Source organism: Protomyctophum parallelum (assembly GCF_964188405.1).
Source record: "Protomyctophum parallelum genome assembly, chromosome: 1".
Lineage (NCBI taxonomy): Eukaryota > Metazoa > Chordata > Actinopteri > Myctophiformes > Myctophidae > Protomyctophum > Protomyctophum parallelum.
The window spans coordinates 15,758,547-15,776,095 of NC_139697.1; the positions used below are offsets into that span (position 1 = coordinate 15,758,547).

At 42.3% G+C, this 17,549-nt stretch overlaps 1 protein-coding gene across 1 annotated transcript; it reads left to right on the plus strand.

Moving 5' to 3' along the window:
• Positions 1 to 1,419: 1,419 nt before the first annotated feature.
• On the plus strand, positions 1,420 to 13,487 carry stm (starmaker; the record flags this gene model as incomplete). The annotated part of the gene is made up of 10 exons (XM_083766948.1): positions 1,420 to 1,450; positions 1,945 to 1,971; positions 3,730 to 3,771; positions 4,556 to 4,606; positions 7,153 to 7,182; positions 7,986 to 8,713; positions 8,750 to 9,503; positions 12,074 to 12,115; positions 12,718 to 12,779; positions 12,981 to 13,487. The coding sequence occupies 9 exons, from the start codon at positions 1,420 to 1,422 to the stop codon at positions 12,741 to 12,743; spliced, it is 1,731 nt and encodes a 576-aa protein (XP_083623074.1). The 3' UTR covers positions 12,744 to 12,779; positions 12,981 to 13,487.
• Between the last annotated feature and the right edge of the window lie 4,062 nt (positions 13,488 to 17,549).

Here is a 17,549-nt window from a genome sequence, read left to right on the forward strand (position 1 = left end):
TATGCTTTAGCTATTGAAAAATAGCAGATCTACAAGCTCATAGCGTGCCACCGAGTGGGGCTCTATGAGCTTGTAGGTCTGCTATTTCTGAAAAATCGAAGAACGACTGACATAGAAACATAGCTTTTTCAGAAAACTGTCAGGATGTAGAAGACATTTTTAGAATCTGATCTCAGGTCAGAATGGGTTAACTTTATGTACAGTAAGACTGAAATATTGGCACAGGGGCAACTTGTTCCACGTCATTTCCATTACACGTCTACTGTACATCCTTGTACACTAGCACCCCCGCGGGCAGTGGTATAAACTAACTAAGTACATTTAAATACTGTACTTAACCCATTTTGACGGTTCTATAAATGTATTCTAAATCCTGACAGTTTTCTGAAAAAAGCTATCTATTTCTATGTCAGTCGTTCTTCGATTTTTCAAAAATAGCAAAAGCATAACATAATGCTAACACCAAAAGGGGTTCCCGCCCAAAATGGGTTTTAAGTACAAGTTTGAGTTTTTTATTTTTTTACTTCTTCTGTTACTGGAGTATTTCTTATTTTCAGTACTTTTCCATCTATACTCCACTACATCTCACTTACATAATGTGGGACTTTTTACTCAATTATTATACTTTAGTTACTTAGTTACTAATTTGGTAGTCTCGCGTTGCATAGCCAGACAACTGTCCCACAATCTCCGAATGCTATATGACCAATTGGCAATTGGTCTGGCCACAGCAAGACTACTAATTTGGCCAAGTTGGAATTAAGAAACCTCTTAAATTGTCACTTTAGAAATGTGCAGATATACCCTGTACCTACTGTATACACCCATAATGTATGTGTGTTTGTTTACTGTTGAGTGAAAAAAACAATGTTATGCAAATCATCTGAGGACCCCCCCCCCCCCCACACACATCCTGACCCCCAAATTGAGAATACCCCTGCTGTATAGGTACTCTACATTTTTTATGAATTGAACAAGGTGGACCCTCTTGTAAACAAGTGTACAAGAGGGTCATCCACTCACAGTTAACAGTCTTTGTATTGAGTTGTGCCTGAATTGTACTGTAATTCTGCAAACTGTTAATAAATATTTCAATCAATCAATCAATGGTGCATGTGTAGATAGTTAAAGTCTATAATATGGGTGTTTGTCTCCCCCTAATGGACAGACTATGGACGGACTATTCCTACACTATTCCTGCTGTAGGCCTACTTTACTTTATTTTTAATTTTTACTTCAATCACTCTACCACTTGTGGTCCGGGGACCACCAGTGGTCCTTGAGGAGGTGGTCCCCAGCTAAATGATGAAGAATTGGTAACCAAATGGACCATTTTTAGATCTTTAACTCTTGAGAGTTTAATTTTACACTCTCAAAAGGTACATTATTTTAACAAATTATTCAAAGTTTTGGGTCTGAATGGCTAAATCTCAGCAATGGTGGTCTGTACGTAACCTGACGCTGCCAGATCCAAGAAGCTTGCTACACAAATTTGTTTCACAGCTTATTGGGATCTGGGATCGCGGAAGCAAATTCGATGACGGGGCTGTTCCTTTTTTTCAAGATACTTGGTAGATGATTGGATGGGACCGTCTGTCTATCACCGTGTGGGCGTGCAAACACAACCAATCATATTGACGTGTCTAGATAGCTTCACATCCGGTTTCGCACATATCCCGCCCTTAGCTCACGCTGATTGGTCCGGTACGGAACGGATTTTTGTCAGCTCAACTCCCTGAGAGATCCCAGATGAAGGCTGTGTTGGGGAACATGGTTACCCAATACCGCCCTCATCTGGCAGCGTCAGGTTAGTCTGTACGTGGCTCAAATGCAGAATAAATAATATGATATTAATATGAAATGGGTTGAAAACCACGGTCAACAAGGGTCTCTAATCATTCACTTCTCTCCCCCCCCCCCCCCCTCTCTCTCTCTCTCTCTCAGAACATACAACAAGTCCCTCTGATGATGGTGAGTTAACGACAGTCACAATAACTTCCTTCATGCTCAGCAGAGAGGAGGAAGTATGCAGAATATAAATGTGTCGGATGTTTCGGGAACATTAAAAAACATGCATGCTGTCAATGTCTCTGAACGCACGCACACGCGAAACACGCATGTACATACGCACACACACGTACCAGAGGGCCAGGGGCTGAACTTTGATCCATTACACAATTGATGACTCACTCACTTCAAGTGCCATGTATTCATTTCCTTGATAGTCAGTGTGCCATATCAACATTAAGTTTAATTATGACACCATATCTATCAAAATGTTATATATTTCCACCAGATTTTAGTTGTCCATATTCATAACAACCTTTATTTCTCTTCTTATTTATAGATATATTTTCTTTCACGTCAGGATGTAATGATCATTAGCAATAAAAACCCACCTATATCTCCCAGACTTCCCTCGGTCCCTCCACAGAGTTAGGAGTTTGAATAAATGTATATAATTATAATGCAGGATAGATGTGGAGGGACCTTTTTAATATTCCATTTTTAAAGAAAAACCTCTCTCACACACTATGCTAATACAATATAACTCGTGCAATTTGGGCGGTTGCATTTTGTCGCCTAGCTGCTCTTGAGTCATTTGGATAATGTCAAAGGTCATGTGTCTCAGCTAGACACATGGGATCTGATCATCTGAAACTAATTTTGACCCATTGGTCAAGATGAGCAAGCAGGCCAGCCTCCATTAGCTCAATGGTAGAGATGTAGTGTGTGGGAGTGAAGGTGAATATTGTATGAATAACATTCTTAACATTAGTCATGGAAACAGTGCACGTGTATCTAAATAGCGGTGGTGTTCAACCAGTGGTCCAGGGACCACCAGTTACGTTAGATGAATGTACGAAGAAATAGAATTGTTTGTTTGCCTCTCCTATTGGTCTCTCCTACATGGGCACCACATCAATACAACATGGAATTGTGGACACAATATCATCCAACGACGACAAAAAGTCTTGGGTCTAAGAGGCTAAAAGCTCAAATGCCAAATAAATAATGGACCTTGATATGAAACGGGTTGGCATAAGGTGAACAAGTAACCAACAAACATTTGCATAGTATAATTAACATTCATCAAAATATATAGGCATCCAAAACAATCCTTAAAATACGACTTTCCAAGTTGTGTGGGGTGGGGTATAGTCATAAATAATCTCCTTCTTGTGATTGGTCGAGTGGGGGTTGGTGCTTAGAATGGAGGTGCAGCTGTGTGTGGTGGAGGTACATTGACTGTACTAACTGGAAATACCACATGACCAAGCACAGTATGCACTCATGCAATAACTCAAATTGTCTGTGGGCGTGTCTGTGTGTTGGGCGTGTGACTAATTGCTTTGTGTCATTGAGAATGACTGGAAATGACAGAGACAGACTATATAGGTGCAGTTGCCAGTTACTGCATTACAATGAAGAGTTGTTATTTACTGTACGACAGGTAATATGTGGTTTATAATAATAACACAGCATTGTAGAGTTATACCTTTAAAAACAAAGGTGAATGTTTGTAAGGTTTGTATAAGGTCAACCACACCGATGCAACCTGAGTTGACCTTAAAACAGTTTTGTTTCAAGGAGTTGCAACTCGTGAATTTATAATGCAGTTCATACTGTAAAATGTCAGTGGATGAATGGGTTCCATTTACTGTACAGTGTTGCAATTTAGCTCACCGTTGCCACGGAGACTGACAGTTGTCACTGTGTGTGTTTCAGTCAGAGAAGCATCTCTAATAGACCACCTGAACTCGAATGCTGGTAAGACCCTATATACACACACACACACACACACACACACACACACACACACACACACACACACACACACACACACACACACACACACACACACACCATGCTTTACTTTTAATAGACCACCTGAATGCTGGTAAGACAACTTAAAACAAGCAGTAGGTTACTGTACGGTATGCATTCCTGCAGGTTATACCGGGAGGTATCTACGGTACAGTAGCCTGGGCGGCATCCCTTTTCGGGTTTATGATCCGGTCGGGAGCGGATGATATCGTTACGTCATGTTGTAGTCATTGATATCGTTACGTCATGTTGTAGTCATTGATATCGTTACGTCATGTTGTAGTCATTGTTTAAGTAGTCCTCAGGCCGGAAACCCTCAAAACCAGAACTTCCTTTCCCCTCAAACCGGAACAATAATACCCTTCCCAATAAAAGCGTGACTCGCTCTCTCGTAGCCTTCAAGCGATGAGAATAGAATTTCCCCGTGAGATACCAAAGGTATACAGACGCTAAATAGTCTCCGGAAAGCTCACATTCATATTTGTTTAGTATTTTAGAAATCAACGAAACTACGCTTAATTATTGGGAAGTATATTATTCTCCCGAAAAGGATAACACGGCAATTTGAATTTAGTAAGACAGACACAGACCAGGCTTTCCTCCGAGTGGAAAGTCTGGTATTAAACACGAGGTTAACGGTATATGTAACTAATACAAAAATGTTGATTAACCTGCACTGTTGTTTTTGACAATGTTAATAATTAGCCTATACTTTGTTTTCATTTAGATCTTGATGAAGGCACTACAGCTGCAAGCATCCCTGTAGGAGACAATTCAGGTTTGACACTAATGTAACTAAATACCTATACCTATACCCAGTGTTGGGTATATTACTTTATATTTGGAATATATTTCTTATTACATATTACCTTAATTTGTCAAGTAATATATTGTATTACATATTACTGTCTGAGCAAGAGTAATATATTAATATTACTATTACATATTACTTTTTTTTTTAAATGCTCAAATCGAACAATTCAATATTTAGTATAATTATAAATGATACATTGCGTAGACCAGTGGCGTATCTACAATGAGGCGAGGCCAATCGGCCGCCTAGCCAAATCCATTTGAAAACACATCTGGGAAAAAAAGAGGACAAACACCAGACCTGCATGAGAACTATTAGTGGGGAGCGGAAATACGTCATTCGTTAACTTCTGCAGTTGTCACATTATGTCACAAGACAGAGCCACGGGCAACGAGACAGACAGACAGAAAGTAATACAGAAAGTAATGCAGTAATACCAGCTCAGTGCCCTTGTGGTTAGAGTGTCCGCGCTGAGACTGGGAGGTCAGGGTTCAATCCCCGGCCGGGTCATACCAAAGACTCTAAAAATGGGACCCAGTGCCTCCCTGCTTGACACTCAGCATCAAGGGTTGGGTTGGGGGTAAGTCCCTGCGACATACTAGCGTCATGTCCAAGGGGTGTACTTGTACATCAAGCTGCCTCACGCTACAGAAACAGGAAAGAGGCTCCTGCCTCATGGCTCAGCAAGGCTACTTTTTTTAATGCAGTAAATACAGAAAGATTTTTAGAATATATTTAAAAAAAATTGTTAAGTAATGTATTATATTGCAAGTTACCGTATTCCGGTTATATATTACGTAATATATTAAGTTACGTAGTGTTACCCAACACTGTCTATACCTATACCTACCTACCTACTGTACCTACCTACCTACCTACCTGTGTTCATTTTGTGACTAAAACTATGGCGAAAAATGGCTCCATTTGTACACATATTATTTCCAAAATGTTATAGAGCCTATTTGCTCAAGTTGGCACAGAGCTATGTATTTCCTGCATGGGAAACAGAGAGCACTAGAGTGTTTTGTAAATGTATTTTACTTTTATTTTATTTATTCAAGAGTGGATAAAAATACTATACATTCAGAATGTATTCATATCATGAATATGAATGCATCATTTCTTTTCAAAATCTTTTTATTCAGGTTTTTGTAACAGAAGCCCAGGGACAAGTATTAAACAGACAAATAAAACTCAATCCCCTGTCCCACCCTCCCCTCACCCACAATCCCAAGGATAGTCGGAAAAAACAGTCTGGAGAAAATAAAACAATTAAATAAATATATCTATATACACATGTACACAAAAATACATGCATACATAATTACTAAAAAAAAGCAGATTTTTCATAGAGCAGATTTTGTTTGTGTTGTGGTTTGGCGCTGGCCGAGCCATAGGCACGGCACACTATGCAGTTTGTGTGTTGTGGTAGAATGTCATAAACGGGCCCCAGGTCTTGTAAAACTTTATGAATGCATTCTGATGTATATATATTTTTGCTGGGCTTGATAAACTGGTGGCAGCTAGGCAGTAAAGTGAACATTCTAAAGTTGTATAACTTTAGTTGTTGTGGTATATTTTGTCACTGACAAATAGCAGCAGAATTCTGAAATGGCATTAAAGGCCAGGAAAGACACACTGTGAATGGAATATGCACAGTGCATGTGTGTCTGTAAACTTCAATAGAGTCTATGCAAACATGCACCATTTTGGAAATAACTCTTCATATGTCTGGGCCTCTTACAACCTCCTTCACAGGTGTTATCAATGATACTAATTAAGGTTCTGTTCCATTTAGTGTACTATAGTGTTTAGTGTACATTAGTGGTTCTCAAACTTTTTTATTTCAAGGACCCCCGACCCCGTAACAGAGTACAAATGGGACAAATGGGACCCGTTGTACTTTATTTAATATCAAAATAATATAGACTACAAATAGGCTAATTATAATGCTATCGTGGAGCAAGGCGTGATATGTTTTATTTATTATATCATAATTATAGGCCATAAATTATATTATTGCTGCATGCAGGGTTCGAGCAAGCCGGAGAATCTGGATAGAATCCTGTAGTGTGTGATGCCCTAAGACATATATGTGTCAAACTCAAGGCCCGGGGGCCAAATCAGGCCCGTGAATGTCTTTGGCCCGCGGGATGCTATTTAATTAGTATTAGAACTGGCCCTCTGGTATACTGCACGGACCATATAATACTACAAGTCCCACACTGCACTGCGAGTGCATTGTCACGTATCGAGGACCCTCAAGCGCAAGCATGCGTCTTCTCTTCACTATTGATCAGCAGTGAAAGTATATCACTTGTGGTCAACTTTCAGCTACCCCTCTCCCCAAAAATGGCCTGTCTGTCTTTATTTTGCCCCACTGTGTATTTGAGTTTGACATCCCTGCCCTAAGATTATCTGCTAAGATTATGTTGTAACTCGATTATCATGATGTAGTGTGTGATGCTATCAGTCTGTCTGCTCATCTTACATGTCTGTCTGCTTTTCAGGGCCTGCAGATGATACCGGTGAACAACCAGGTGCGTGTGTGTGTGTGTGTGTGCACGTACGCACATGTGTCTGCGTCTGTGTGTGCGTGCGTGCGTGTGTGCGTGTGTGATAATGAGAGCGAGAGAGAGAGAGAGAGAGAGAGAGAGGGCTTGCCAACTTCAGATGCAGCTGATTAGTTGGACTCGTTTATTAAACGTTTAATTAATTTTAACAAATTAAATCTGCACAGACTGACACACCTCTCCAACTGCACATCAACACACTACTCAGCCAATCATAGTGGCAGCGACAAACATCAACGCACTACTCAGCCAATCATAGTGGCAGCGACAAACAACGTATTCGGGCCTGTCGCCATGCTCAGGATTCTTTCAATGTCTGTCAAATATTGATTAGAAAAGTGTGTTATGAAGCCTTATAAGAACATTATATTGCATTATAAATGTGCATTTACAGACCAGTACCTTTAACCCAATATGGGCCAGACGTTAAAATTTAAAAAGTCCTCTAAATCCTGACAGTTTTCTGAAAAACCCATGTTTCTATGTCAGCCGTTCTCAAACATATTCATGTCAAGCACCCCAAATATGACATTTGCTGCCGACCCCCATCTGAAAATATGTTGTTCCAGGGACCCTCCCAGTAGCAAAGATTTGAGTAAAAAACTCGCTCTGTAACAATATATATTCAAAGATTTCAGGCACATTTTCACAATTTTTCTAAAATTAGCAGACCTACAAGTTCATGAGCTTGTAGATCTGCTATTTTTCTTTATTTATCGAACATTGGCAGCAACATAAATCAACTGACGCAACGTCTCTCTGCTCCGCAGGTGTGACAAAAGCGCCACAGGCAGACAGCGGCGTAGACAGCGTGACAGTAGGGACGGGCGACAGTGGGACAGACAGTGGGACGGTTGACAGTGGGACGGTTGACAGCGGGACAGACAGCGGGACAGACAGCGGGACAGACGAGGAAGAGATAGAGCAGTTAATCGACGAAGAGGACGAAGCGGCGAGTCGAGAACAGGACGACAGCGCCGACGACCTGGACGACAGCAGCGAAGAGGGGGAACAGAGCAGCCACGAGAGCGACGAGCTGACCGACGACAGTGACGACGACAGCCATGACAGCGACGACAGCCAGGGAGACGAGGCGTCGAAGCAAGGAAGTCCAGAGGAGGAGAAGGAGGACATGGGGTCAGACGAGCGGACAGGCAGCCAGGAGAGTGAGGCGGACGACAGTGACACCACAGACGACCAGAACGATGACAGTAATGGCGACGCTTTAGCTGACGAAGACGTCATCGAAGACATCATCGACAGCGCGGACAGCGACGACATGCCGGACGACGCGCAGGAGGCGGGCGATGACAGTGAGACAGTCGATAGCGACGATAGCGACGATAGCGATGCCGATAGCGTAGACGACGCGAAGGACGACAGTGATGCTGCCGACGACATCAGCGAGATGGGTGAACAGGAGGACGATGATGACAGCACCGAGGCACCCGAGGAACCCGAGGATTCCGAGGAGCCTGAGGACCCCGAGGTACCCGAGGTACCCGAGGATTCCGAGGAACCTGGCGACCTGCAGGAGACCAATGCGACAGACGACCCAGAGGACTCCGAGGAACCTGGCGACCTGCAGGAGACCAATGCGACAGACGACAGTGACGAGCAGGACGCCGGCGAGGACCTCGAGACGGGCGACATGATCAGTGTGGGCAGCGAGACGGACGATGTCGGCGACGACAGCGACATGACCGGCGACGACATGAACATAAACGAAGCCGAGGATAGCTTAGAAAAACCGGAGGACAATGACAGTGATGATGACACAAGCGAAGCCGCGGATAGCTTAGAAGAACCAGAGGACAGTGACGACAACAGTGACAGTAAGACAGATAGTACGGAGGACAGCGTGACAGACGACTTAGACGACAGTGATTCGTCAGATGCCGCAAGCGACGATACTGACGACATACTGACCGACGACAGTGATGGTGACGATACCGGTGACGATACCAGTGACGATATCGGTGACGATACCAGTGACGATACCGGTGACGATACCAGTGACGATACCAGTGACGATACCAGTGACGATAACGGTGACGATACAGGTGACGATACCAGTGACGATACAGGTGACGATACAGGTGACGATACCAGTGACGATACAGGTGACGATACCAGTGACGATACAGGTGACGATACAGGTGACGATACAGGTGACGATACCAGCGATGATACTGGTACTGGTGACGACGACGCAGCAATGATATCAGTAGAGGGTCCCACAGTGGTGGAGCCCAACGGAGGACAGACCAACTCCGCCGAAGCCGAAGGTCAGTATTGCGACAATGATTAAAGCCCTTCTCGTCGTGTGGAAACGTCATTATATCCAAAAATGGTTAACTTTTCAGGATTCAAAAGTAGGCCTATATACAGCGGATCGGCAAGCTCGAAACAGTCACGCATCTGCTACTTTTGATGCTTTTGTGTGTTGCTGTATTAGTATAACCAAGTAGGGCGTTGATTTACGAGAAAATAATAGAAGAAAATACGTTAAAATATGGAGATATAGTTTTCTGCTTGATAGCAACGATACGTTCTGGACTGGAGTTGTCAGATGGGGACACCTTAGTCGGTCTTCATAAGAATGTCCGTTTCATAACACAAACCATGAATTAGGTATATAGACCAATTATTAGTTTACAAACATTACGGGTGACTGTTTCATGTAATCAATTCCCAACAGATCTCCAAACCTGTTGTTTTGGAGAGTGCTGGTTTCAATTCATTCAACCTCTTATTGTGTGTTGGCTAGTGAGGTGCACACTAGGAGGCATTTAAACTTCATTGTCCACAGTATTGCACGCAGAGAACAGCTGATATATACAAGCTCACAATTACTGTGGAATTCCTGCCTGGTGACAACAAAGCAGGAAGTAGAATAATTTAAAGACTGGTCGAGCAGGAAGGTTGACGAAGGGCTTTTGAGGAAGATGACGTTGTGGGAAAACAGCAGGAAGCTATGCATGACACACACACACGCCCCACACGCCCATGTACGCACACACACTGATTATTCTCAATGTCCTGGTATGAGGAATCATTCAATTTAATAAAAGCCATACACACTCGAGACGCACACACGACACACAATGATAAAACATTCTTCAGTTGGTATGAGGAAATGTCATTTAAATGGAAGGCCAAACAAGCACGCGCACACGCACATGCAGACACACACACACATTCTTTCCGTCTGACAGTTTCGTCTTCCTTTTGTCCCCAGCCCTATTTTCCTTTAATATTGTTCCTGCTCATCAAACAACAGGCGTGTTGATCAACACTTGACTGACTCATGCAGTTCCAGTGTGAATGGTACTGATCAGAGTCAGGGCAGAATTAACCTTAATATCACTACGGTATCACTTTTTGTGGGTTTTTTTGCAGGGACGGAAGAAGTATAGCCTACTCACATGGTCTTTACTTAAGTAAAAGTATCTACGTTGCTCAATTCAGTATTTAGATATTTGCCTGCCCTGCCCTGGTCAGTAACTAACTTAAGTTTTCAATATTTGCATCATCAATAATACCTCTACATTTTTAACTTTACATTCTTAAGTAAAGTGCAGTAATACATGTAGGCTACTTAGTTATTTAGTAAATGAATGCCCTACTGGCCTACGTGATCTTACTACAGCAAACTGACGCATTTCGAGCTTGTATAGATCAGAGCTACTTTCGCTATATTTGAATTTGAATCCTGAAAAGTAAAAGTTTCGGACATAATGAGATGAGGTTGCCACCCGACATTGATGAAGGCAGATTCATAATTTGTTTTATGTCCTTTAACCCATTTAGGCCTGATGTCGAAATAAAAGAAATGTCTTCAAAATCCTGACAGTTTTCTGAAACACCTTATGTTTCTGTATCAGTGGTGCTCAATATTTCATGTCAAGGACCCAAACATTATATGTAATATGCCTCCGCTCCCTCATCTGAAAATATGTTGTTCCAGGGACCTCCCCAAAAGCAAAGATTTGAGTTAAAATGTTCACTCTGTAATAATATATATTCAAAGATATGAGGCACATTTTCACAATATTTAAAAAATAGCAGACCTACAAGTTTATTGAAAAATACCAGCTATGAGCTTGTATATCTGGTATTTTTCAATAGCTAAAGTATAATATAATGCTTTAAAACACCAAAAGGGGTTCCTGCCCAAAATGGGTTTAAAAGGGCCACTTCACCCCTTTTGCAACCAGATCTTATTGTAATGATGTTTAGGAGTCACGAAACACTTTCCTGCATGGGGGTTTGTATGTGTGTAACATGTATTTCAAGGTGTCCATGATGTCATGGACACTGGGCTCACTTACTTACTTCCTGGACTACGTGTTGTCTCAGGACAAGGACAGCCCTCCCCCTGTCCACAAGGTAGAGCAGTGCAGCAAAGCATGGGAATTGTAGTCCAGGAAGGACGTGAGCCAAGTGTCCATGACATCACGGACACACTAAAATATTTAAAAACACATATTAAACCACATACAAACCCCAAGTGTTTCTTGTCTCCCAAACATCATTAACCCATTTTGGACGGGAACCCTTTTGGTGTTAGCATCATGTTATGCTTTAGCTATTGAAAAATTGCAGATCTACAAGCTCATAGCGACCGAGTGGCGCGCTACGAGCTGGTAGGTCTGCTATTTTTGAAAAATCAAATCTTTGCATCGGCATGTCGCTGGCTTCCATTGACAATGAATGGTAGACGGTGTCTTTGCATCGGCATGTCGCTGGCTTCCATTGACAATGAATGGTATTCTTTGTGTCTTTCTTTCTTCTCCGCGTGAATGCAACATTAATGTTTGCGTGTGTTGATGATGATGTCATTTCCTGTTTACAGTGGGGAGTGACACGACAGACGACGCCACAGACAGCAGCGCAGGTAAAGCCCCGCCCACAACACAAAGCTCCTCCCACAACATACTGTAGCTCTAACGTTGCTACATTTCTGAGATTATATATAGTGTTCTAAATATATTGTTTATGTTTCTCATGTGAGGAATTACCCTAAATATGACATTTACAGGTTTTAATTAACCAAGAGCTTTTGTTAGAGCTTTTCTCATTGTTTCTCATTTCTTACAGCTGAGCAAAGTTTTGTTGCCTGCATTTTTATAAATATTTATTTTATTGTATGTTTAATACTGGCCGGTATATACAGTGTTTATTCAGCATAGTTCTTACCTTCCTATAGGGCCTCTTCCGACTTTCTTCACAGGTGTTACCAATGATACTAATTAAGGCCCTGTTGTACAGTATATATATACTTTTACAGTACACTCTCTTAAATATCTATATGTGTCCATTTTGTTACCAACTCTTCCATCATTTAGTTGGGGACCACCTAGAACCCCCTCAAGGACCACTGGTTGAAAACCACTGCTTTATAGAGTTTTGGCTGTAGCTGCTTTAAATAAAGTACAAAAAAACATTAGACGACTGCCAATGATAACAAAGATGATTAAAATGTTGAACCTTTTGCAGCTGTGCCTACTGCGCCCATGTCTTAGCAGGGAGGAGTCCTTAGTGTGAAACACACTGAACAGGTAAATACACGTGCACGCACGCACACACGCATGCGCATGCATGCATGCATGCACGCACGCACAAAACAATTTCACATTTTTAAAACATACAGTATCTAAATACTGAATCAAGCAACTTAAAACACTGTCTTTAGTGCAAAAGCCTGACAATGATATCACTTTCTTTTTAACATGAAATATCCCTTTGACTTTGATCCTCAGAGCCATGCTGGTGTCCTCAACACACAGTCCTGTCACCATGACTACATCATCATCATCAACAAAAACAACATCAACAACACTTAATGAGAACCTGTCCTTAAAATCTGTCTTTGTCCCTCTCCCTAACTTTGTCTCTCTGTCTCCCCCCCATCCGTCTCTCTCTGTCCCTGTCTGTCTGTCTGTCTGTCTACAGTCTGTCTGTCCGTCTCTGTCGCCATGTGTCTCATGCTGAATGTTTGTAAATCTAATGTTTGTAAATCAGTTTTCGATTGTTTTTAGGTTGATAGCGTTACATGTTATACTGACCCCTATACCGCACGGATGCACGCATGCATGCATGCATGCATGCATGCACGCACGCACGCACACACGCACGCACACACGCACACACGCACATACGCACACACACACAGAGGATGTTGTTGTCTTATTGTTCGTTGTAAAACAAAATTGAACAAAAAATGTGTCGGAGACAGAGGAACACCTTATTAAAGACTTCCCAGAGAATGAGCATTCACTCACTGTGTGTGTGTGTGTGTGTGTGTGTGTGTGTGTGTGTGTGTGTGTGTGTGTGTGTGTGTGTGTGTGTGTGTGTGTGTGTGTGTGTGTGTGTGCGTGCATGTGCGTGTGTGTGTGTACCTGTGCACACTGCACGTGTGTGTGCGTAGTTCGCAAACCTTACATGTCAAAAGAGAGATTAGACGTTTCCAAGACGGATCCAAACTAGTGAAAATAGCAGATTTACAAGTACACAGTGCAAGCTTGAAAATGCGTCCGGCACCGTTAACCCGGTCGATGCCAAATTTTCCAGAACAGCCTGTTATAGCGCCACCAGGAGGCCAACTTTTGAAAAACATTGTTTTTGATATTGCTCCTCCAGATTCTGTCCAAACATCCCGCAAAATCGTTACACACTATCTCTATAGTCATGTGTTCAAGACGGATCTGTTTGATATTTCATATTCCATCCTAATTCGGTGGCGCGCTATATGAGCTTGTAGATCTTCTATTTTTCAATAGCTAAAGTATAACATATATTTAAAACACCAAAAGGGGTTCCCGCCAAGAATGCAGGGTTAAATAAAGATCACCTATGTCCACCAACCCAGAGCCCGCAAACTTTAGAAGGCTATAGGCATGGATGTGATCTGAAAACATCTGGATCAAATGAAACCAGAGATCATTTCGTACCAATTCGGGTGAGACTGTAGGAGTCTGTAGGAGTAGCATAGCGAAAAGTGATGATTTGAAGAAAAGAAATGGCAAAAATGGCTGTAATGGAGAGTTGTGCCTGCATGGTCCAAGGAATATAGAAAACAAAATGTTTTACGTTATTCGTTATTAAAGCCAAAATGTGAAGTGGACGGTTATAGCACCACCTTGAGGCCGATTACAAGATTTTTGGGTAACATTTCTTCCTTTGCCTACTGGGAATGTGCTTGCAAAGTAGCCTGGCATCACACGATGCTCCAAGGTATCAGTCTGGACTATAGGCAGGGCGTATATGAGGCGTCTGCTAAATGCCTAAATTGTAAATTGTACTGACAGCAGTTGAAACGCAGCCACTGATTGGCCTATAGCTCTGGTCCATAGCTCTAATGCCTTGGCATTTAGAGCTATGTTACCGATGACTTCCAGGGCTCGCATAAATGCAGACCAGCCTCTCATCTTTAGCGTAAATAAAAAGAACGTTTTTGCTACTCACCGATACAAAGGCGGGTTGTGTCGTTAGAAATCCTGCTTTCCTTAGTGGAAGCACTTTTGAGTCCCCCACCACACGTATAAAATGTAAGTTTTTGGCCAAAAAGGGATTATTATTCCCCCGGGGAAAAAAAATACTTTTAGTTACTCCACTGCGCCCTCTACCGATATTGCCCAGAGAAAACCCTCATAGAGAATATTTTTCTCAGAGTGCTTTCACACCCGCCTTTGTATTCGTGAGAAGCAAAAAAGTTATTTTTATTTACGCTAAAGATGAGAGCATTTATGCGAGCCCCGGAAGTCATCGGTATACATATAGCTCTAAATGCAACGGCATTGCAACGGCATTAGAGCTATGGACCAGAGGTATGATTGGCCGTGATCATTTTCTGATTTCTCATACTCTCTGCCTAATTGGCCGAAGTCCAGACGTAGAGCAAGGGTTCTCAACCCGTGGGTCGCGACCCCTCGGGGGTTCGCCAAATACTTTTGAGTGGTCCCCAAATATATATATGTTTTTAAATATTTTTTGCAACAGAATGGCTGGGAAATGGAAATTATGAGTTGACATACCATAGTACACATAGTACATGCATAAACTTTCCTTAATGATTATATCTGGTTTCAGTATTCATTTACGATATATTTTAGGTTATATTTGCAGTCAGTTTGTATTGGGGGTGGGAGGGGGGCCAGGGCGGGGGTAGCGAGACATGGCCAAAGCATTTCCGGGAGTCCCCAGCCAAAAACGTTGTGAACCCCTGCACTAGAGAAACATGTTGGCACTGCACTGCGGCGACATGGGCATAAGGGCTACGCTTAGGGTTAGGGTTAGGGCCCTTTGTCTAAGACAAATTTCTTCCTCAGGAGACAAATAATAAAGAACCTTGAACCTTGACCTTGTGAGTGAATCCACGCTATCAGTCTGGCTAATGCCTGCAGGCTACTTGCAAAGTGCCGCTGCAATCAGATGGTATTTGTGGCAAAACAGGTATTGTTCAAAACAGGTCACTTGCCAGAAAACTTTGGGAGCCAATCACAGCCAATCAGAATGGAATATGAAACAGTTGATTGATTGATTGATTGATTGATTGAAAATGTTATTAACAGTTTGTAGAATGGGCACAGTTCAACGAAAGTACAGTTCAATACAAAATCTGGGTCAATTCATCAGAACATGCATAGATATAAAAATATACACTTCTATGCAACAAGATAAATCAACATATACACAGTTAAAAAAAACGTGCGAGGAAAAAAATGGCCTCCTGGTGGTGCTGTATCAGCTGGGCGATGTGAAAAACGGTGCAGAGAGTAGCTTTTCAGAGACAAAGGGACGGACGGACGTCTGGACGCACGTGCGTGCGCGAGTGCGTGCGTGCATGCATGCATGCATGCGTGTGTGCGTGCGTGCATGCATGCGTGCATGCGTGCACTCGCAAGTCCAGGGGTGCCGCAGCCCGCAGCATACTTTTATAATATTTAGGATTCATCAATATCACTTCAGCTTAATTACTTTAGACCATGAATCTAAGTTGCACTGTACTTGGTCTGTACTATACTCAACTGTAAATAACAGCAAATGTTATGTTATATGTGTCCCCTGGAGGATGATCCTTTCAAATTTGTTTCAATTTGGGGATCCTTGACAAGACTCCATGAAGGCCCTCTCGCCTAGGCTAAATCTTGGGTCTTGTCCTATAGCTCCGCCCCTATCGTGCGTGCACCCAAACTATGTGCAGACTTGGGGGCTGCAACTGGGACGTACGACAGATATCACATAGCCTGTGGCAAATATGCTAATAAACATATTGGGGAAACTTGAAAATCAGGTTCATAATGCCGGTGGTCAATGACCAGGTGCAATTTCACATGGATTGACAACCCGGACAGTGGACAACCATTTTGCTACAGTCTGGGATGGCTCAGGGTAGAAGCAATTACAAATTGCATTGTTTTTTTAAGATAGTCAAAGAGGCATTAATGGCCTCAATAATACCCTCAAACCTGAGTTGACAAACTACTTCTCCAAAGTGAACAATTGCAAACATGGGGCAATTCTCATTATATACTACTCTACATTTACAATTGGGATTAGGCATTTAGCAGACTTACAAGCAAAGACATCACAAGTTAATACATTAAATGCAAAGAAAGAGTAATCTAGGATCATAGATAAACCAATAACCAAATATCAGTCTATAGCAGTATAATATCGCATAATGAATCAATAAATTAATAATCTGTACATTGAACTATACACACATTATAAAATGCTATAAGTCAACAATGATCTGGCATCTGTCTACATAACATGCCTAATCTAAATTACATTTTAGCCTTTTCATAAGCCTGCAGGGTCGTCGAGGCAAGCAGTGTTACTCTGCCACCAAAATGTGGAATGCCCTGACACCTTCCCTTAAAAATGTGGATGCTTGATCATGACCATGATGTTGACAACAATGGAGAAGAGAAGAGAAGAGAAGAGAAGAGAAGAGAAGAGAAGAGAAGAGAAGAGAAGAGAAGAGAAGAGAAGAGAAGAGAAGAGAAGAGAAAGTGAACAAACTAACAAAGGTTAAGTGTTTGTAAGGAGAGGGGGTAACGAGAGGGAATGAGAGCCAAAGGAGGCGAGGAGAGGAGAGGAGAGTGGAGGGGAGCTAAAGGAGTGTAAGAGGAGACGAGGAGGGAAGGAAAGGAGGAGGGAGACGACACAAAGGATCCTCACAGCTCAGCACAAAGAAGCACTTCCTGCCAAGTAATGCTTATTTCCTGGTCCCTGATTGGTTGATCAGTTCCTGACCTGAGCCAATAACAGCCTGACCTTACACACACACAAACGCGCACGCACGCACGCACACCAAAGCACAT